We start from the raw sequence: 21,440 nt of genomic DNA, 5'->3' as shown, positions 1-21,440 counted from the left end.
AAGTTGCATTATCCTGTCCATAAAATCAAAATATGCTATTAAGAGCAATTAAGAGTCAGGATTGCCCTTTGAAACCAGGTGTTTTCACTTTCAGGGGCACCATAAGCTGCAAGAATAGGGGATTTATATAGATTTTCCATAGCTGACTTGGGGAAAAAAAATAAAATGGAAGGAGCCCACTAAAGCGTAGCCCCGAGAAGGCAGGTACAGTCGCATCCTTTTGCAATTCATTAGATCCTTCCTCCTCCGGAGGCAGGTGCTGATCTCACCCGCGGGTTGGGCAAGGGAAGGAGGTATAAAAAAAATGCCGCATTGTTGATCAAAACCATTTAGCCCCGACAAAAAACAAGTAGCTCTTTTTCCAAGTGGACTCCAAAGCCTCATAAAAAGGCACCGAAAGTGGAGCGACCTTATAAACCTCCTCCCCGAGTGCCTTTGGGGGCAGCGCAGCTCGGACCGCGCCGTCCAACAAGGTACCCAAGCCAGCTGCGCCCCTAAAAGCCAGCGACTGCCGCCCTTCAGATGATGCAAAAAGCCAAATCAGGCTTAACCCCAGCAGGGGATCCCAGTCCGGAGGCAGGATCTGGCGCTCCCAGCCAGCGCGGTTCCCCAAATGCCTCCGTCGGGGCCGGGCTCCCCTGAGGTCCTTCTGGCCGGTGGGGGTCTGGCTCGGCGAAAAGCCCAACAGAGACGTTTTGGCCACATCCGCGGCTTGCCAAATTGAACAGGGCATTTTCTGCCCACTTCTGAGCAACTGTAATGCGGGTTTATAACTCCTGGAGGGTGTGGAAAGTCGGCTATCGCAGGCTTTTATTTAACTTGGCCGTGGAGACTACAAAAACCAAAATAGACATTCAATTAACGAAAGCAGCGGTGAGGATTTTTCCACCTTGGTCACAGGCAGCACACCCTCCTGGACGGGCGCCACTCATCAGTTCAATGGCAGTAACTAAATCTGGGCAAAACACACCCAAAATAAGGCCCAGGCCTTTCCAGCATCGCACCCCAGGCCCCCCCGGGAGGGGCGAGCGGGCGACGTGCCAGCCTCGGCCGCCCTCGCGCGCCCTGCAAGGGCCACCCGACGGTGCCCGTGCGTCGACGGGTTTTCCTCGCCTGCCCGCGCTCTCCCTAAAGCCCTTCCCTCGAAGTGCCTCCGCGTGCACGTTTTTGGCCGTGCCCCGCTTTTACCGGGGCAGCCGAACTCCATCCCGCACAGGGCGACAGCCAAATCCCAGCCAGCAGCTCCGGGCAGCTGCCCCGCAACGCACAAAAGGGGTTTCTTTTTCCCCCGCTTCGGCCTTCAGCTTTTATTTTTCAGGCTCAAAACCTTCCACAACCACAAAAGAAGCGGCGCCCATCGCTCGGCAGCCAGCGCTGCCTCTCTCCGTGCCCGGTGCTACCTGCCTCCCCCGCGTTCGTGCCAGGTGAGACACCGAAAGCAACCACCATCCGGGCTGGATTCCCCGACTTCCTCGTCTCACCCCAGCACCTCGCCCACTCCAGGGAGAAGAAGGAGAAGAATCAAGAGTGGCTTTGCCCAGATGCATTGCACAACCTTTAAAAAAGCAGAAGCCTCACTTGCAAGGAAACCTACTTTGGGCAGCCCAGACGAGCCCCAAACCTCTCTGCCCACAATCTTGAGCAATAATTTATCCCAGCCACGACGGGGATCTTCTCTCCCCGTGCCACAGCGAGCCGAGCGCAGCCCGGGCCCCGGGAAGGCTCAAGGTTTGCTCGGGCATCCAGCTGCTGTGAGATCTTATTAAGGGGGTCTTCATCCTGCCGGCTCGCTCCTGACCCAGGGGAACGAAGGAGGAGATGCAGAATGGGGGTTGGAAAGCTGGAAGACCCCACATCTGCCTAAGGGATGCTTGATTTTTCCTATTTCTAATTAATTACAGATGTAAAGCGAATGGCAGAGCGAGCCGGGGCTGCAGAGACCCCGAGCTGGTACAAAATCCCACGTACAAATGTGAAAATTAGACAAGGCGTTTGCCAACCTAAAGCGGGAGGGGGGAATTAAAAAAAAAAAGAAAATATTTCAAACATTCCAGAAATAACACAGGCAGTTCCTGAATTACCACCACGTTAATGGAGACTGCTCCGCTTGGCAAGCCACCGAAATCTGCTGCAATCCCACAAAAATCAATGCAGCGGCAGCGCTGCCAGCCTGCCATAACGTCGGCATCTTCTCGGGCTCCTGAGCAGCATCTCTTCGAGGATGCTCAGACGCAGCGGCGATGGGGCCGCATCGCGAGCACACGCTCGCCGCTCAGCCCAGCCCTACGGCCGTCGCCGCCGGCCGCTGCTTAAAATCAAGAACAAGAGCGCTCCTGCACCCAGAGCCGTCAGATCCGGGACGGAATACAGCAGGAAAAATCATGCAACCTGCACTCCGGCCACTACCTCTCCTTTTCCACCCCAAACAAAGCTCTTATTTCCCTCCCTGGAGAAATTTTTGAGCCTGCCTTTCAGCAGGGTTAGAGCTCGTCAGAACGACGGCAGGACTCATTTCACGGACGAGCCCGTCTCCCCCTACTTCTTGCCTTTACTTCAGACATGACCTTTTGATTTCTCGGGTAGAGTGTAAATTACATGTCGCCAGCATAAAATATTAAATCCAATTTATATTTAATTATTGATGTTATTATGTATTCCATAGTAATGGCAGCAGGAAAAAAAAAAAAAAATCCACCCCACCATTAAATAGCTCGGTTGCATTAGCAGCTTCTTGAGGTTAGATATCTTCCTCCGTTCCTTCTTAACGGCAAGATTGATGGGTATGGGGAAGTTTGTAAATAGTCTTCCAGAAATATTTTATCTGATTATTGTACCTATAAAAGGGAGCGGGGAGGGGGAGAAAAGGCCTTTTTAAACCGCTACTAATTATTTGCTCAGCTAAAGGGCAAACAGCTCGGCGAGCTGCGTGCATCTAATGCTCTCCAGCAACCCCACTGGAGGTCGGCAGCCCCAACAGCCCCCGTAGGCAGAGACGGGGCCGTGGAAACCAGCCTGGGTTTAAGAAAAAAAAGACGGTGGAGAACCACAATGGTTTTTTCCAGCTGAGATTTAACCAGTATGTTAAACACGAGTGTGACATTTTTACTAAAATATTAATCAATTCTGTTTCGACTTGATTAAGCTAATTTTCTCCCCATATATATTTAATGCCAAAGCCACCCAAGGTGCGCGGGGCTTCGTTGCTTTGGTTTTGCTCCTGTGGTCCTCACGTGGGATGAAAGGGATTTATGGGCACCCAGCACGGGCCAGGCTCCCGGCGGGGAAAAGCTCGTCCCACCACCCCAAAGTGCGGCAAGGCTGCGCCGCCCAAATCACCTTCACCCCCCACCACGGCAGCTTCACGTCCACCAGCACACAATAATAATTCCATTTATTACTGCAGCGCCCGCAGCCCCCCGCCAGCGTCCTCAGCTCCCCGCTCAGCACAATAAAAACAACATTATCCCCCTCACTTAAAATTCAAATCAATAGACCAAATGGAGAGAATCCGACTCAAGAAAAGTAAAGAGAAATAATTCATCTGGGGACTGACAGCAGGCCGCTAAGTGCTCGAGTGTCACCACGCTGGGTGACAACCTTTGGGACCGGCCAGGCTTCGGAGGCGAGGGGGAAAGTTTCTCCAGCCCAAGCACGTCACGGAGCCGCTCCCGTGAAAGAGCTTTGCTCAAACAAATAAGCGGGTTCCTCCGTATCGCCCCCCGCGCGGAGCTTTGGCAGAGCCAGGGGAGCAGCTCGGCACGGCCCCGCGCGCCGGCCGCGGGCGATGCTCCAGCGGGAGCTGCTGGGCTGAACCTGCACGCCTGACGACATCCAAATCCGCTGCAAGTTTCTCCCCATTTCCTGAGCCAGCGTCTTAAAAGTCAAAACCGTCAAGCACGTTATGTCAGTGTTTCAAAATAAAGTGCTCCCACTTGTTGATGGGAAAGCTTTTTTTTTTTTTCCCGTTTTGTTTTTCAGAGAAATGCTCCCTTAGCAGCCTGGTAAAGCGGCCCAGAAGCCTTTTCCAGCCAGTTCAAAAGCAAATGCTTTGAATTTTTTTCTTTCCGTTAGCTGAACAGCTTTGCAGGTATTTCCAGGCAGCCAAATACAGACTCAGCTGCTGGCCACGCGATCCCAGCCCGGTGCTAAAGCACCCCTAAAGCTGCTGGGGCAGGGACCGCAGGGGCCGACCCAACTCCTCCTCTGCCCCCCAGCACCAGCCCCGGGCCAGGGCAGCCCAAATTTTACCCTTCTGCTGCCCACCAGCCCCTGCTTTCCCCAGGGCTCCAGCGCAGGGGGACCCTGAGCGTATCGTGAGACATTTCAGCATCGCGACAGCTCCGAGGAGCAGCGACTGCTTTTCAAGGCTCACGGTTGCCAAAGCAGCCTCTGCGGTTTGCGGCACGGGAGCAGCCAAAAGCCCCTTCCCCGGCTCTCGGGAGAGCCGCTGGTGCGCAGCGCAGCGCAGCCGGGATCCCGAGCAGCCCTCGCCTCCGCTCCCTCCCACCGACTGCAGCTGATTAATCCCTGATTGCCTCCACCCCATCCCGCTGGAGCTGCTTTGCAGGGCAGCTCCGGTGCCAGGTGCTTGGCCCTGCCTCTTGCCACCCCCCAGATTGCGCCAGCTGGGCCTGGGCTTCATTTCTGAACCCACAGGACCGCCAAAGGGGCTTAAGAAGGGGCCAGACTGCAGCACAGCATTGACTTTGCACCCTTCCTACCCTGCCATGGTGCACGGGAAAGGGAAATTCGCCCCAAAGGCAGCAAGAGGCTGAAGCTGCCTCGTGCAAGCCCAGGGGATGCGCCGGCTCCCGGAGCACGGGAGCATCCGCCCGTGCCAGGCAGCTCCGCAAGGGCTGCAGGGTCCCAGCGCCGTGGTGGGGCTGGAACTGAGGGCGAAAACAAAAATCTTGGGTCTTTACATTTATTTAAATGCTCAGGTCTGGGCTTTTCCCAGGTTTCTGGCAGGACGGAGCAGCTGGGAATTTCAATGCCGCAGGATCCCTGCGTGTCCCAGCACCCGGACGCTCCCGGCGCCGGCCCCTTCCCTTTCAGCAGCTCCTCGTCTCAAATATAAATTATCCCCCTCTCCCGGGGAGCTCAGCGAAGCCGCCCCGTCTGGGAGGCAGCTCCGCCTGCCCCGGGCCGCGAGCGCTGCCGATCGATAAGCGCGTCCGGCTGCGGGAGGGCGAGCGCTCCAGCGTCCTCCCCCACCCCGCGCCGGCGGCGGGGTCTGCCCAGCTCCTTGCACCGCGCAGCCCGGATCCGACCCCTTCGCGCTTCTCGTCGCAAGTGTCCGCTTGTTGCTCTTTTATTTTTTTCCTTTTTTCTTTCTGCTTTAGCTATTTTTTTCCTGCCTTGGGGCCCAGCAGCAGGGCTGGCGAACCCTCTGCTACCCCATCACCCAGCCCCGCTTTGGTACCTCCAGTGCCGAAACCCTCCCATCCCGCTCGGCCGAGCGGTCGGTTATGTTATTAATTAAAGCAAGCTGTCATGCCCGGGAGATTTATTTTCTTTGCCGTATCTTTAGCAGTAAACGCCAGTTGGAGAGCTCAGAAGACCATGTCAGATCGAATCAGCTTCTGAACAGGCTTGTTTTGTTCCTTGTCCCTCTTGATTCCAACTGATCCCTCTTTTCCATTCCCAGGAAGGAAGCCGGTGCTGCACTACGCTCCCGCTGCCACCCACGCACCCTCAGCACCGCCGTGCCACCGTGCGCCGGCCCGGGCACCCGTGTGTCTTAATTAGCACCCCGCTGCTGAGAAGCACGGGCGTTTTATCCTATTCAGTTACCCTCTGCGATGCCTAAATCCGTTCCAGTAGAGTCCTCCGCCCGGACCTCTGACCTGGCAGCATCGATTCCCTAAATCGCATTTGTCCACGTCCTAATCTCTACATTTACTTTAAAGGACGTTCATGTATGTGAATAATAGCGCAGCCCACGACGCTTCTCAGAAATACTCAGAGAGCCCCCGGCAAACGCCGTGCGCGGGCATCAGAGACCGGCACGGCCCCGCATCCGGGACCCGGAGGGATTTCCACACCTAAAAATATACAGCCTGGATTATTTTTTTAATCTCATTTTTGTCCTGAAGCCCCCAATCCGAGCTGCTTCAGCACGTTTCACAGGCACGCGCGGACGAACCCCTGCTCGCCCGTTGCCCAGGGACGGCGGGGGCGCGGAGGGACGGCCACCGCCCAGGGCACCGCAGAGCAGCGGGCGCGAGCGTGGCGACGGGCGCTGGCAGAGCGGCCGCGCCGAGCTGACGCCTCCTGCCAAGAGGCTGCTTGTGAACGACAAGTGAAAGAACTGCCCAGGGCAGCCGGGGAGCACTCGGCGTTCCTGCTCCCCTCCACGGGCCCGCCTCGGCCCTGGGAGGATGGGGGTCCGGGAGAGCTGGCTGCGGGTGCACGGCTCCGTTCCAGGGGTTCCGCTTTGGGAAGCCGGCAAGGATGGGATCGAGCCGCCTGGTTAGGAGGAGCAGCCGGGGAAACGCTGCAGCTCGCAGGGAAGGGAAAGACAACCGGCCCCGGCTTGGGTTTCGGAGGGAGGAGAGCTGGCAAAGGGAGACGGATGGGGAGGCTTTAACGAGCGGAGCTAAATGCTCAGAGGGGACTCGTAGATCACGCTCGGGCTCGGCTCGGCCCCGCTGCAAGGGGTGAGCGCAGTCCGCATCCCGCTCGCTCTGTACAAACCCATCTGGGCTCCGGAGGTTTCCCGGGATGAAGACGTTTCCCCCTCTCCCGCCTCCTCGGCTAATTTTACACCGTCTGGCCGGAGCTCGCAGCCCCTGGTTCTCGTTACGCCCCCCGCCGCGCACCAGCGCAGGCACGCAGCATTTTTGCAAAGTTACAGGGTAGCAGAAATATCCTTGTTTTGTTTTTCCTTTGGCCACTCTGTCGCGCTTCCAAAGTTGGGAAAAAATTACGAAGTAGCAAGAGGGGAAAAAAAAAAAAAACAAACCCAACCAACACAGATTAGACAAATGCATAAATAACCTCTGTTCTTTGGGGGCTGATCACGCTCCAGAGCGGAAGAAGGGGGAGGACAGAAGGAGGGAAGAAATTCAAAATCTCAAAAATTGGGAGTTTGTTTATTAAAAAAAAAAAAAAAAATACAAAACCCGCACATGCGGTGACGCCAGCCCCGGCCAGCCTGTCGTGCTCCATCCCTGCGGAGACGCCCCATCGTCTGCGGGTCCCCATCACCAGCCCCAGCTGGGGCTCCCTGCCCCACAACAGTGACCTGCTCAGGCGAAAAAATCCACATTTCCTTCTCCTTGCCGTTGCTGGCAGATCCACTGTGGCACACGCTTGGATGGGGCACGAGAGCACGTCCCCACCTCGTGCCACCGCACTGAGCCCTGGACGAGGGAAACGAGGCCGAGCTGAGGGTGATTGAGGGCATCTGGGAGAGACGTAAAACATCAGCAAGAGGGAGAGCAGTGAGGTCAAAGAGAAGGGAAGGCGCTGGCATGGGAAGGAGGGGGTCTGGCCATGAAAGGAGGGCAAATAACGCTGGTCAGAATGGTTAAATGCGTGCTTGGAGCTGTACAGGGTGCAGGGGTGGGCTGGCAGCAGTGGCGAGCAGGACCAGGAGCTGTTACCGGCCCCCGCTAAGAGGGTGGGCTCTGCGGAGCCGCTGGGGCCACGGCAGCCCAAATTTCTGCACGTAGCGCGTCCGAAAAGCCACGGCCCCAAGGGCTGCGCTGGAACCTGAAATTGAGCTGCAGCAGAAGGAACCGGGAGCAACGCTCGAGCCCTCGAGGTTTTCAGCGCAGCGCTTCCCCGAAGGGAAAAATGTGCGGAACAGAGGGTACAGAGTGCAAAAGAGCGAGTTTTCCCCCGAAATGTAAGAGTTGGAGCCATCACACCCCTGGCTGCCGGGTGGATGGGTGCAAGGTGGGCACCGGGAGGAAATCGTCCCAGCGGCGGGTGAGGAAGCTGCGGGGCTGGGTCTGGATCCGGCACACAGTCCTGGTTAACACATGTTGCAAAACTGAAAGCCAAATGGAGAAGGAAACAGAAGGTGACAGTAAAGATACCGTGACTAACGGGATCTTCCAGGGCCGGTTAGAGGAACTGGCTTTGCCTTGAGGTGGTCGGGGATGTGCTCGAGAGCTACGCGCAGCCCTGCAGATACCATCAAAATGCCACCCAGGTGGTTACAAGAATGACAGATAAAGGCGGCTGAGCAGGAACAGATTTGCAGAAGTGACACCCTCCGGGGCGCAGCACCAGTTTTCGGCGAGGCTTCGTGGTTTCTCTGTTTATTCTCCCAGTGAACAGCTACGCCCCGAGTCCCATGCAGCTGGAGAAGCCTTCCCAAATCCAGCCCTGGACCAGCACCCTCTGAGGGTTTCCTCGCCCCGACCGAGGTTTCGAGGCAGGCAGAGCATTGGCGCAGAGGTGCATGGCATCAGCACGCCTCTAAGGTCTCCTGTTGCCAAAAAAAAAAAAAAAAAAAAACCAAACCACCTTTCGGTCCTGCAGTTAGATGCCTTTTTACCACACTTGAATGCCCAAACATTTTTGCATCAGTGCATTTATCACCCTGCACAAAGGAGGAGGTGACTGCTCAAGGTGCCTCCCAAAACAGGGGGAAGGTATTTGCAGCCCCCAGCAAAGACCAGCACCCATGGGTGTCCCCAGGCACAGGATGCTCCGGGCAGCTCCCACGGGAGCATCTCCCACTGGATGCCTGCGGAGGACCGAGGCAGACCACGGCAGCGGAAGGGAGCGGAGCCGAGCTTGCGTCTCCCCACGGGACCGAGCATCCCCGTGCACGAGCACCGGCTCCCGAGGCTGATCCTCCACCAGAGCCAAGCGAACCCAGCTTGCTTGCAGCCCCTCTCCGCTCCTTTCACCAAAGTTTCACCATATTAAGCAGCTGAACTGCATCATCCAAGGAGTGTCAAATTGGTTTTAAATGGTTCTAATTATAACCAGGAAGTTTTAAAGTGTGTGGGTGGAAAGGAATGCAGCAGATTAATTTAATAGCAGTTACCACGGCACAATAGTCCTTCAATTAAGAGTTCTTTCTGGCTGGGTTGGTTTTTTTTTTTTTTTTTTTTTCCCCTGTTAATAATAAATGTCACAAATGAGAATAGACATATTACTTCATCAGATGCCTTGGCATATCTTGTCGCCGAAAGCCTTTTGTGCAGAAATAGTAGCTGAAAGGGTAATTTTATAGGGCTTAGCACTCACTTAACACTTTAGGGGCCAAAATCAGGCCTCAGAAGAAACCCAGTAAGCTGCACCTGCTTACATCCCAGCAGAATCCGACTCCGCAACCACAAAAAAAAAAAACCCACCCTCGTGTAGTAGCAGGGCTTTGCTATGGTGTGTCAGACACGAGCCCGGCTGGGGAGCATCCTGCTGCCAGCGGCTGGCAAGAGCGCAGGGCGCAGCGTGGGGCCGGGGAGCGCGGGGAGCTCAGCTTTGCATCCCCAAAATGCTCCCACTCGGCTCCTTTTGGTTTTCCAGCCCTGTGATCCTGAGTTCTGCACCAGCCATGGGGTGGCTTTGCGGTGCACGGGAGGGAGCGGGACCCCACTCCGGCTCCCCATGGTTGGGGAAGGGGCTGGCTTCCTTCCCTCTCTGCCTTTGAACAGCGTGGGGGTTCCTCAAATCCAGGTGTCGAGACGGGAAACGATGCATTTCCCAGCGCCGCTCTGCAAAGACAGAGGCTGTGGGGGGGGCTCGGGGGCCGCAGGGCTCGGGGCATCCCACGGGGAGCAGCCCGCGCCCCGGCTCCTTCCCGGTGCTCGTTAGCAGTCACGACGAGCCGCGCCGCCCGCGCCGTGATGTGCCCCAATGCACCACGTCACCCACTGCTCCCTGCTCCGAATTGCATCTCACATCGCCCCAGAAAAGAGACATTGTGGCCCCGGCTCTCTTCTCTGAGCTCACCTCACTAAAGCCATCAAACCCCAATCCTAATTGCTTCACGCCTGAAACGCAGGCTGGGTTTCCAGCATCCCTCCCGGAGCTGTGCAGCACTCCGGGGTGAGCTCCTGCATCCCTGGCCACCCCCCCCCACCTTTGCAATCCGCTTTTTCCTCCCAGGTCTCGGCTGCAGCCAGGCGCAGGGCTTCTCTTTGCAGCTGGAAGTTTTCCCCAGATCCGGCTCCCAGTGCCGCGGAGGGGAACCTGCTGGCCCTGGCCCTGCCTGAAATAGCCTTTACCATTCTTTTTTTCTTCTTTGAAAGGTTTATTCTGGTGGGTAACGAGCGGGGAGACCGCTGGGATAAGGGAAAACCACGGAGCAACCCAACCCAGGCAGTTAATGACGAGGGAGGGTGCAGTGGCTGTGGCCAGGAGACAAAAATACTGGGAAGAGCGTCCAGAAGCGTCTTTAAAAAGAAAACCTGCGGCTGGCAGGAGGGGCAGGGAGGCTGGGGGGGGTCAGGAGACACCCCAACACCTCTGGGATCCCCAGGGCACCGGGCAGAGGATGAGGTGAGGGGGGCACAGCCCCTCCGCTGGCAGGGGTGCCCCACTGGGAGCACTGGGAGCACTGGGTGCCCCATGGGCCCCCAGCACCGCTGGGCTTGCACCCAGGAGCGGTGTACTGGGAGCACTGGGAGCACCGGGTGCCCCGTGGGCCCCCAGCACTGCTGGGCTTGCGCCCAGGAGCGGTGTACTGGGAGCACTGGGTGCCCCATGGGCCCCCAGCAGCGGTGTACTGGGAGCACTGGGAGCCCCGGGGGGAGCTGGCCCCTGTCCCCCCGGCATTGCCGATGAACCGCAGCTTGGGGGTGAGGTGCCTGCTGCTTGCCAGCACCGGCTGCCCTTTAATATTTAACGACGGCTAAAGTGTGCTTCCCACGCAGCGGGGCTCGCCGCGGGGTCACAAGGGAGCGATGACCAGGCTGGGGGAGCTCGAGCTCTGCAGCGGCAAAAATCCACGGGCGGGGGGACGGCAAGGCAGCGGCAAGAGGCGTCCCAAATGTTCGCTGGGGCCCGCGCCGGACAGGGACACGTCCCCCGGTGCCGCAGCAGCATCCCCCTCGCCCGGTGCTGCCCCGGCCCTCCTGCGCTGGTCACGAGGTCGGCGCTTGCTTGCGGTGCCCGGCGAGCCCGCGGGAGCTTCCCTGCACACCGCCAAGTGCTGGAAAACAGCAAAGACTGACTAATATTCCCCAAAATCCGGCTTCGTCTTTGTGATTTGTGTTCGCGTTTGGCCGATGCAATATCGAACAGCTGCCCGGAGGGACTTTGGTACTTAAAAACAACGCACAGGAGGTAAACAGAGAGATTTATTATTTTACTTTTGTGGTTTTGAGATAGTTTATGACACCGGGCTAATAACTCACAAACCAAAATCTTCATTGATCGGGGGAAACGTTACGTTATCCTCCCTCCGCGCCCGGAGAGCCTGCTCCCCGGCAGCCACCCTCTGCCCCGCTGGGGACAGATCCACCCTGGCCCATCCCTGGGGCACAGCCCCATCACCCACAGCAGGGAGGGAAGCAAATCCCCAGCGTCCAGGGCAGCCTCTCGGGAACGCCGCAGTGCTGTGGACTCACTATCGCTCATGCCGGGACCAAGAGCAGGAGTGTCCCCCGCCACGCTGCCCAGCTCGCAGCATCCCTCCCTCCGGCCTCCTTCTCCCTCCTAATTGCAACAGTGGGACCACAGGTCCCATCCTTCCCCGTTATTGACAGCTAATTAATTGCCACTTGTCATATTCCCCCCGGGAAGCGTCCGCCCCCAGCGATCGATCCCTGCTGCTGCTGGGTTTTGGGAGCCCCGAAGGCATCCCCATCCCGCAGGGGCCGGTGGAGAACCAGCCTGGCACCTCCCAAAACGGCTGCGGCATAGAGCGCGGCCCTGCACCGCGGCACCGGGGCGGCCGTGCCGGCCGGCAATGCTCGAGGGCAGAGCATCGGCCGGGCCGTGTCCCAGCCAGAGCCCGGCGAGGGGAGAAATGCAGGGGCGAGTGCCCCGGGCCGCTCTCCTGCTGTCTCACACCAGCATATTTCTGTGCTATATACTGTAAATCTGCTTCATTGGAAATTCACGGTTAATGACTGAGGTGCTCTCATCCAGGAAACTCCGCGAGGTTCCGGCTTTTAAGGGAAAAGATGTAACCGGGCAGGAGTTGACAAGCGCTGCGGAGAGCTGCCCCGCTCTCCAGGCACTTAAGAAGTCTCCAAAAGAAACATCAACCCCCCCGGGAAGGCTGTGATTTATCGGCCCTTAGGGCTGCGAATCCCAGACGATTCCACCCCACGTCCCCCAGCCCATCGTCCCGATCCCAGCTGCAATCCCGGACCGCTGGGCTGTTACGTGGACAGGGAAGGCTTGGGCAAAGCTCGCCCGCAGCCCCTCATTTGGCCGGCAGCGGGGACACCCAGCGGGACCCTCTGCGCGGTCCCGGGGGAGAACCGGGTGGATTTTCCACTTTGCCCAGCCGCTCGCTGCTAGCATTAACGGCAAAGCGTTGCCATCATTTGAACGGTACGGTCAGGAGCCTAATTCAATACAGTCCGGCTCATTGTTTGAGGCTTGAGCATTTAGCTGAAACCCTAAGCCAGCCCTGCAGTAATTTGGCTGGGGAGGAATTGATTTTGACCATCAGCACTTTCTCATTTTCAATAGAGTACGAACGTAACCAGGTTAATTTCTGTTAAGCACATTACCCAGGTACCTTTTGCTCTCCAGCCCAATGATTATGTGTCTGATCTGAAAGATTATAATTGCAACCCAACAGGACACAAACAGTAGTCTGTGATTGAAAGGAACCAGACTGAAAGCAAACCGGCTTCTCTTCTACCTAAAAACCAAACAATTTTCACATTTCCCCTCTCTCCAAATTTCTTCACGGTTAACGACTACACGCAATAAAGCGGCGTATGAGATCTCTTCCAATAAGTAAATATGCTCTGATTAATCTTGTCTTCCAATACACTAGTATGTCGCCCGTCTCGCCGGATTAATGCCGTTATTGCAAGTTTGATTTAGTCCTATGCGAGTTTTAGGTCTGGTTTTCTTCTTCTTTACCCAAACCAGCGCTTTGGCTTGCAAAGGGCTTCCCAGCATGGTCGATCCCAGCACGCTGCCGGTCCCAGCCCTGGGGCTCCCGGCCACGTGGGCATCCCGGGCGCTGCCTCTTTTCCTGTCCCCCATTTTCATCCCAATGACAAAGGAGATTTGGCCACGGGTCTGAGATTCCCAGACGTTGGCACGCTACCAGGGTGGCACTGCAGCGAGCCGGCCCAGCGGGAGCACGGCAAACCAACCCCCTATGTGCCACCCACGCTCACCCCTGCGCTTTCCCCCAAAATCCGAGGTGGGGAAGGGTCCCTGCGACCCGGCTGAGGATGTCCATCCCCCCGCCGCCACCACCCATCCCAAGGGCTGGGACGGGGCTGAGCGCAGGCTTGCCTTGTCTCCAGCCCTGCCTGCACATTATTTCTCCTGATCATCATAATGTTCTTCCGCTTCTAAAGCACCTTTCATCACGAAACAGGATGGAGCGCGGCAGCTGTTGAACAGCATGGAGCTGCGCTGCACAGGCAGGGACGGGCAGGAAGTGGAAGCGGCTCCCGCAGCTGCTGGGACCGCGCAGGAGAGCTGTACTCACGCCACCGCATGCCGGGGCCTTATCACATCCCCCAGCACGCTCACGGCTCCCTTCTGACACGCAAGAAGCCCATGTGGCAGGTTGCACGTGATGGCACCGATGTGACACGCGGCGGCTGGGGAGGGGCGAGCTCTCCTGCGGGACCAAGGGGAGAAGAGGCGTCCTCGGCCGCAGCAGAGCATCGCGACTCCCGCCCTCTCCCGCAGCACTGGCGCCCGGCGCAGGGACCCACGGTGCTGCAGGTCCAACCTGTGGCAGCGCAGGTGCAAACCATGGCATTGCAGGTCTGGATTGTGGCATCGCACACCCAAACCACGGCATTGCACACTCAAGGCACGGCATTGCACGGTCAAACCACAGCACTACACACCCAAGCCATGGCATTGCATGGCCAAACTACGGCATTGCACACCCAAGCCACGGCATTGCACACCCAAGCCATGGCATTGCACACCCAAACCACAGCATTGCACACCCAAGCCATGGCATTGCATGGCCAAACCATGGCATTGCACGGCCAAACCACGGCATTGCATGGCCAAACCACGGCATTGCATGGCCAAGCCACGGCATTGCACACCCAAGCCACGGCATTGCACGCCCAAACCATGGCATTGCACACCCAAGCCATGGCATTGCACACCCAAGCCATGGCATTGCACACCCAAGCCACGGCATTGCATGTTCAAACCATGGCATTGCACACCCAAGCCATGGCATTGCACGGCCAAACCACGGCATTGCATGTCCAAGCCATGGCATTGCACGCCCAAACCATGGCATTGCACGCCCAAACCATGGCTTTGCACACTCAAGCCACAGCATTGCACACCCAAGCCACGGCATTGCATGTTCAAACCATGGCATTGCACACCCAAACCATGGCATTGCACACCCAAACCACGGCACTGCACACCCAAACCACGGCACTGCACACCCAAACCACGGCACTGCATGTCCAAGCCATGGCATTGCATGCCCAAACCATGGCATTGCACGCCCAAACCATGGCTTTGCACACTCAAGCCACAGCATTGCACACCCAAGCCACGGCATTGCATGTTCAAACCATGGCATTGCACACCCAAACCATGGCATTGCACACCCAAACCACGGCACTGCATGGCCAAACCACGGCACTGCACGGCCAAACCACGGCACTGCACGCCCAAACCATGGCTTTGCACACTCAAGCCACAGCATTGCACGCCCAAGCCACGGCATTGCATGTTCAAACCATGGCATTGCACACCCAAACCATGGCATTGCACACCCAAACCACGGCACTGCATGGCCAAACCACGGCACTGCACGGCCAAACCACGGCACTGCACGCCCAAACCATGGCTTTGCACACTCAAGCCACAGCATTGCACGCCCAAGCCACGGCACTGCACACTCAAGCCTCGGCACTGCACGCCCACGCTTTGGTGCCGCAGGTCCAGCCACGGCGCCGCACGCCCAGCTCCAGCCGCTGCTGCCCACAAGCCGGGTGCTGCTGTGGATCAGCCCCGGGGCTGCCCCGCGAGGGTGGGAGATGGCGGCTGCGCCGTGGCACAGAGGCAGCGAGGGCGGACGTTTAGGGAAGAGGCGCTGATGGATGCCCCGGCTCAGGGCGAGGGACCGGCCGTCCCGGTGTCCCCGCTGTTGTGTTTAAGCAAGCCGGGCATGCTGCAGACCTCGCTTCAGCTCCAGCTCGGGGTTACCCTCCCTCCCCACCCTCCCTCGTGGGTGGGAAACATCCCCAGGACTGGGGCTCGCTACCTGTGGCGCTGGCGCGCGGGGGCTTGGCTCGCGTCCCGGGGAGCACGCTGTGGCCTCCGTCACGCTGGAGCCACAATTATTTTTCTGAGAATTGACACAAACCCCTCCCTTCCGCGCTGCCCTGACTGTCTGAGCAGCCTGAGGAGCTTTCCGCTGCGAGGACGCCTGGCTGCCTTCACAGGGGCACTCGGACCCCGCATGTTTGCTGCGGTGGATGGGAGATAACCGATGCTGCTCCCCACCACCCCTCGACCAGGATCTTCCCCTTTGAAAAGGACAAATATAACCGAGATGAGTCAGTTCCTCCAAGCTCCCATCCCCTGTACAATATGTAACTGGAATTTTTCATTTCGGCACTGCAGGGGAGGCATAACTGGAGAAGACAATGGAGTCAGCTACGACCCAAAAAAGCAGTGCCAATTCTGTGTGCATGAGAAATAAAAACATTTTTTAATCTAAAAATAAATTAACTGTAAGTGACAGCGAGAGCAGATCTGCATGTACTCACTGTCAGCCCGCGCAGGACCAGTCCCTGCTCCTTGGCGCAAGGGTTTGGGTGAATTCCCTGCTCTTTCAGGCCAGGTTGGGATTCGCAGCAGTACTCGGCACCTGCACCAGGGACCGGGCTCCCCGAGTTGGCATTGGACCCAGAGGCAAATCCACAGAAGCCAGGGAAACCTCCTGGGTTTATTTTATAACTGCATTACGGTAGCAAGAAGGGAAAAGAGGCTCCACCGAGCTCAGGGCTTGCCTGGGCCAAGAAACTGCACAAACCCATAAAACCCCTCCAGCTTCCCGTGATTAAATAAAAGGGTAGCGAGTACGCAAGCGGCTGATGGCCTCATTCTGCAGCTGAGCTGTGGCCACCCCCACGTCACAGAGCAGAGCAGATATCTGGAGCAGCCTCTGCCCAGAGCCCACCCTCCTCCCCTGCCGCTCGCCCCTCTGCTTGCTCCTAACTTGGGTTCGGAGGAGACAAGGAGCGACCGAGTGCTCAGGTGCCGCAGGAGATTGTCTGGATGCTGCAGAAAATAAAAGGCGGGACACGGCCGGGGTTGCTGCTGCAGCGGCAGCAAGAAGTTTCTCTCGGCTTCCCTTTGCTCCTGGCATGCACTGATCACCTTCCCTAAAAACCCTTTCCACGGGGCCACCCACGCAGGCGGTGGGACACCCCTCGCTGCGAAGGGCTCCAAGCTGGCGAGGACAGGACCTAAGGGACAACCTCAGGGCAGAGGCGCCGGGAGCTCCAGATGGAGCAGAGAAATATTCATAAACCCACGGCCCAAGCACGTAACTCAGATTTTGACAACGCGCTGCCCAATTTACAGCGCGACGACATCAACCGCTTCGCTGGCTGCTTCTTTCAGAAATCCCCCCTCTTCCAGCGCCAGTGGTCCCTGTCCCCAGTGTGGTGGCAGCTCGCTCCACATGCAAAATCTGACGCCCCTCAGCCAAGCCATGAGGGTATGGACAAGGCAGGTGAGGGGGGACACCCAAAAACCAAACCACGTCGGGACAACCCTCTCCTTTTTCTTAAGCTGTTGTCAACAGGGCTATATAAAAGCCTTCTGCCTCCCATTCTTTGCCCCAGTCTGCTCAGTTTTACAGCACTGGCTTCACAAGGTTGGGTTTCTTTTTTTTCCTCTGGCTTGACTCCTTGCTGGGTAACACTGTATTTGATATTTTTAATCACTCAGCATGCATCAGAGTTTGGCAGTGGAAGAAAGTGAAGTTAAAAGAGAACAGAGATAGTTTGCGTTTGCCAGGGCTGCCTGCCATTGCCACAACCCCTCATGGCTTGTGCTGCATTTCCCTCTGCTGGAAAGTCACGAGCCGCAGCTGACAAGGTCAATTTAAAAAACATATCTTTGGCCAGCAGTTATTAACCTTCTAGGGTTTGGATCGTTTCTTCAAAGAAAAGCAAAAGTCCTGAAGCTTTCTACCTTTACTGTACAAATATAAGGACATTACATGTACATAAACAGAGATGCATTTGCATGCGCATATCAATAGTACCAATAAATCCTTATAGTAAATCTACATTTGGCTTTGTAAGGCTGGAAGATCCTGGCCACTGGAGCAATATTAGGGAAATTTTGATTTTCTTTGCTCAGAAGTTGCAGCAAAAGCTTTATCACTTTGTTTTCTGTGAGAGCTGCAACTTTCTCCCTGGGCAAACCTGTTGCGGGTAACCTGAGTGACTCCCGGAGGACGGACGGCGCAGACAGAGGGATGCTCTTTCTCGGTTTCTCATCCGACGCCAGGCTGGACCCCCAATCTCGCCGGTACTTCCAGGTGAGCTGAGGCACAGCAGGGTTCATCTGGCTCACCTGCTGCTTCCGTGACTATGAAGCTTGTGTCACCCCGTTGATTCCTTGGAAGAAGAAAAAAAAGGTTGATTAACAGTGTTTTCTAAACCATGGAGTCACTTCAAGCCCACAGTAAGTTGCCTGCCCGGACGTTAGTGTCTGGAATACAGGGGTAATTTAAAGATTGCTTTCCAGACGGCTCCGAGACGCAGCGACAAGGCTTTGACTCTGCCTCCAGAGATAAAAAAGGAGACTCACCTCTTTTCATCTGCTTCTCCTCAGCACACAGAAGTTGAGCCCGTAACCCCAAGCCATGCCGAAGGCTGACTCCAGGCTGCGGAGAGCAAACGCGAGCGGGGCTCAGGGGAGGCCGCGGCCGCCGCGCCACAGCCCCCTGTGACCCCGGGGTTCGTTTTCAATCGGGGCTCAGGGGAGGCCGCGGCCGCCGCGCCACAGCCCCCTGTGACCCCGGGGTTCGTTTTCAATCGGGGCTCAGGGGAGGCCGCGGCCGCCGTGCCACAGCCCCCTGTGACCCCGGGGTTCGTTTTCAATCGGGGCTCAGGGGAGGCCACGGCCGCCGCGCCACAGCCCCCTGTGACCCCGGGGTTCGTTTTCAATTGGGCAGCGGAAAGGGGAGATGACGACCAGAGGCCGTGATGGCAAACCCAGCTACAAGATGCCGGTGGGGAGCAGAGCTCGAGCCCTCTCCAGCTCCGGGGGGAAATAAAAAAGCCCCGCAGGCGTCGAGGCGAGGAGCGGCGAGGGCCGGGTCGGTGGCGGAGGCCGCGGCCGCCTCACGGCGTGAGGGGAAGGCGCGGGAAAGGGGCGGCAGCACCTCCCGCCCGCTGGGGGGCGCCCGAGCGCGGCGGCGCCTCTCCGGCAGGAAGTGCGGAAGCGGAAGCGGAAGCGTTTGGCCCGGGGCGATGGCGGCGGCGGTGTCGGCGCTGGGCGGTTTGGGGGATCCCGGTCCCGATGGCGGGGTGAGGCGGCGGCGGCGAGGGGAGGACGGGGCGGGGGGGGGGGGTCCCGGCTCCTTCCCAGTGCCGGTGGCTGAGCGCGGGTCGTTTCAGGGCTCTTCGGGCTCGGAGGACGAGGCGAGGCCTGGCACGGCGGCGGCGGCGGCGGCGCAGAAGCGGGAGGAGCGGCTGCGCAAGTTCCGAGAGCTCCACATGAAGCGGGTACGCGGCGGCGGGAGCCGGGGCAGCACAGCGGCGGGGTTGCGGGTGCCCCGTTTGCGTGAGGGAGCGCTGCCCCCGTGCGTAACAAAGGGGTTTGTTCCTAGAACGAGGCTCGGAAGCTGAATCACCAAGAAGTGGTGGAAGAAGACAAGCGACTGAAATTGCCAGCAAACTGGGAAGCCAAAAAAGCTCGGCTGGAGTGGGAGCTGAAGGTGGAGGAAAAAAAGAAGGTAAACACATGATTACAGCTTCCCATAACCCGGCCGTCAGCCCAAGCGCCTGCAGTGGTGCTGAGCCCCACTTCCTGGGAGCTTACACAGATGTTACCCCCCAAAAAAATCCATCTCCTAATTAGCCTCCTGATTATTGACATTACCATCCTGCACTAGAGGTTGACTGGGCTGACCTAGGCAGTTCTGACTAAGTTTGGCGCCCGGCCGCTATCTTATTGTTAAGGCTGAAGCGTTCTTTGTGCTGCGTTAGGAATGTGCAGCGAGAGGAGAAGACTACGAGCGAGTTAAACTGCTAGAGATCAGCGCTGAGGATGCCGAGAGATGGGAAAGGAAAAAGAAGAGGAAAAATCCAGATCTAGGATTTTCAGGTAATGTCTGCGTTCGTAACAAACACCTTTGCCAAGTTGTGAAATAAAAACCTTCACCTTGACGCTAATTCCTTTCCTCCCAAAGATTACGCGGCTGCTCAGCTGCGCCAGTACCAGAGGTTAACCCGGCAGATCAAACCTGATCTGGAGCAGTACGAGAAGCTGAAAGAGCAATAGTAAGTTTTGATTTCAGTCATCCGATATTGGTTGTGGTATTTGTGCATTATTAGCAAACACTGAAGACTTAAACCAATCCTTTCAGCACGTGCATATGCTCGTATACGCTGTAATGTTAATTAGCCTTTTAACAGGATCTCTGCAATCGCCGCTTCGGTAGGGAAGGGGGGCAGCAGCGTAATTGATGAGGTTCATTTCCTCAAACCTGGCATTACTGAGTTTGAAGAAATATTTTGTCAGTTAGATTGTATTTAAATGCCTGAGTAGATTACTCATTTCTCAGAGTAGGTTTGGGGTTTGGTTTTTTTAAGCAGCCTGGCATGGTTTAAGAACAGACGATGATGAGAACAGATGAGAACTTGCCAAGTTTGCGTTCGGACAGATTTAGTTCCCGTGTGGGGTTCCTGTATCTTTTGTAGGCGTGTGCTTTTGTCTCTGAAAATTATTAGTAGCTTGTTTCTAGTACCAACACATTCTCACCTGAATCTGGGACTCCCACAGTTCAGTACGAGCTAAGTGCCCCAAGTGTTAAATTAAGAACCAGACAGAAGCAGTGAAATCTCAAAGCTGTCGGTACGGTTCTGTAAACTGCTGCCCCTCTGTTACTCCTGTCCAGTGGTGAAGCGCTTTATCCCACATCCGACAGTCTTCTCCACGGAACTCACGTGCCATCCAAGGAAGGGGTTGATAGAATGGTTGCAGATCTTGAGAAACAGTGAGTAAATACGAAGATAAAACAAAGTGTGTGACACAGAGCAGCTTTGTGTCATCAAGTCTGCAGGATTCACCCACGGTCTTCAGAACACTGCTTTTTGTCTTAACAGAATTGAAAAGCGTGATAAATACAGCCGAAGACGTCCTTACAACGACGATGCAGACATCGACTACATTAACGAGAGAAACGCCAAGTTCAACAAGAAGGCAGAGAGGTTCTACGGGAAGTACACAGCCGAGATCAAACAGAACTTGGAGAGAGGAACAGCCGTCTGAACCGCCGTCTCCAGCGGCGCACGTACCACAGCCCTCTACGTCTGTTAGATTGTGCAGCCAATTTTAAGTTGTATCAGAAAAATACTCTGTAGGCCTCTCAGTAATTTGTAAAGCCAATAGTATACTTCATGTTGATAGAAGTAAGTTGTGTAACAACTGCAGCTGTATATAGCTTTTACTTGCAGAAGTAACCAGCTTGTGTAATTCCGTGTTCTAAATAAACACAAACTTAATGACACAATTTAGAATAAAGCTTATCTTCATTCTTCAGTAGCTGAGGACTGGTAAAGTCCCTGAAAACACTTGTTGAGCAGGAAGATGAAGGAATGTTTGAGGAACATGCTTGAGCTCTCCCATGGGCAGCACCTGCACAGCAGAGCTGTCCTGGCCGAGGAGCAGGGACTGCCTCAAGCATTCACCTTGGGTCACCACAAAATACATAATCCTTAGTACCTTTGCCAGCCTTGTCTTGGCAATTTAAGTTTCTTAAAGAAGCTTCCAGACTGTAGCTGTCAAAGTCAGTTTATTTTACTAACCATTTATTTTTACAAAAAAATGAGTTCACCTGCTCCCAAAACCACGCAACAGCCAGCTGACCTACTTGCAATACTTTTCTTCACAAAGGTTGTGGGGAGCACCATACTGCTACGTTCTGGAGCGCTGCCTCCTCCGCTAACTTCACAATTCGCTTACTGCCTTGTACAGTGAGCCCGTGAAGGCTGTTTTTAAAGCGACCTAAAATCAAAACGCAACCCAGCACTCAGTCAAGTTCAGCATTAGAAGTCAGCAGAAGTGACAGCTGCTCGGGTGCAACACTTTGGACAGCG

The 21,440-nt window shown here is 56.4% G+C and overlaps 1 protein-coding gene across 1 annotated transcript; it reads left to right on the top strand.

The window, feature by feature from the left end:
* The first annotated feature begins 18,590 nt into the window (after window positions 1-18,590).
* Window positions 18,591-20,854, top strand: SYF2 (SYF2 pre-mRNA splicing factor). Its single transcript, XM_075721927.1, has 7 exons — window positions 18,591-18,647; window positions 18,738-18,845; window positions 18,950-19,075; window positions 19,329-19,446; window positions 19,532-19,622; window positions 20,240-20,338; window positions 20,448-20,854. The coding sequence occupies exons 1-7, from the start codon at window positions 18,591-18,593 to the stop codon at window positions 20,611-20,613; spliced, it is 765 nt and encodes a 254-aa protein (XP_075578042.1). The 3' UTR covers window positions 20,614-20,854.
* Window positions 20,855-21,440: the final 586 nt, after the last annotated feature.

This window comes from Pelecanus crispus, chromosome 16, assembly GCF_030463565.1.
Source record: "Pelecanus crispus isolate bPelCri1 chromosome 16, bPelCri1.pri, whole genome shotgun sequence".
NCBI classification, from domain to species: domain Eukaryota; kingdom Metazoa; phylum Chordata; class Aves; order Pelecaniformes; family Pelecanidae; genus Pelecanus; species Pelecanus crispus.
Note: the sequence above shows the minus strand (reverse complement) of the source record. Positions and strands in the feature narration are given on the sequence as shown.

What these genes read in the sequence shown, in the direction of transcription:
- SYF2 (XM_075721927.1), top strand. Translation starts at nt 18,591, where the DNA reads ATGGCGGCGGCGGTGTCGGCGCTGGGCGGTTTGGGGGATCCCGGTCCC. An exon ending in GAGAAGCTGAAAGAGCAATA is followed by an intron (nt 19,623 to 20,239) that starts GTAAGTTTTGAT and finishes ACTCCTGTCCAG; the next exon opens with TGGTGAAGCGCTTTATCCCA. An exon ending in GTTGCAGATCTTGAGAAACA is followed by an intron (nt 20,339 to 20,447) that starts GTGAGTAAATAC and finishes TTGTCTTAACAG; the next exon opens with AATTGAAAAGCGTGATAAAT.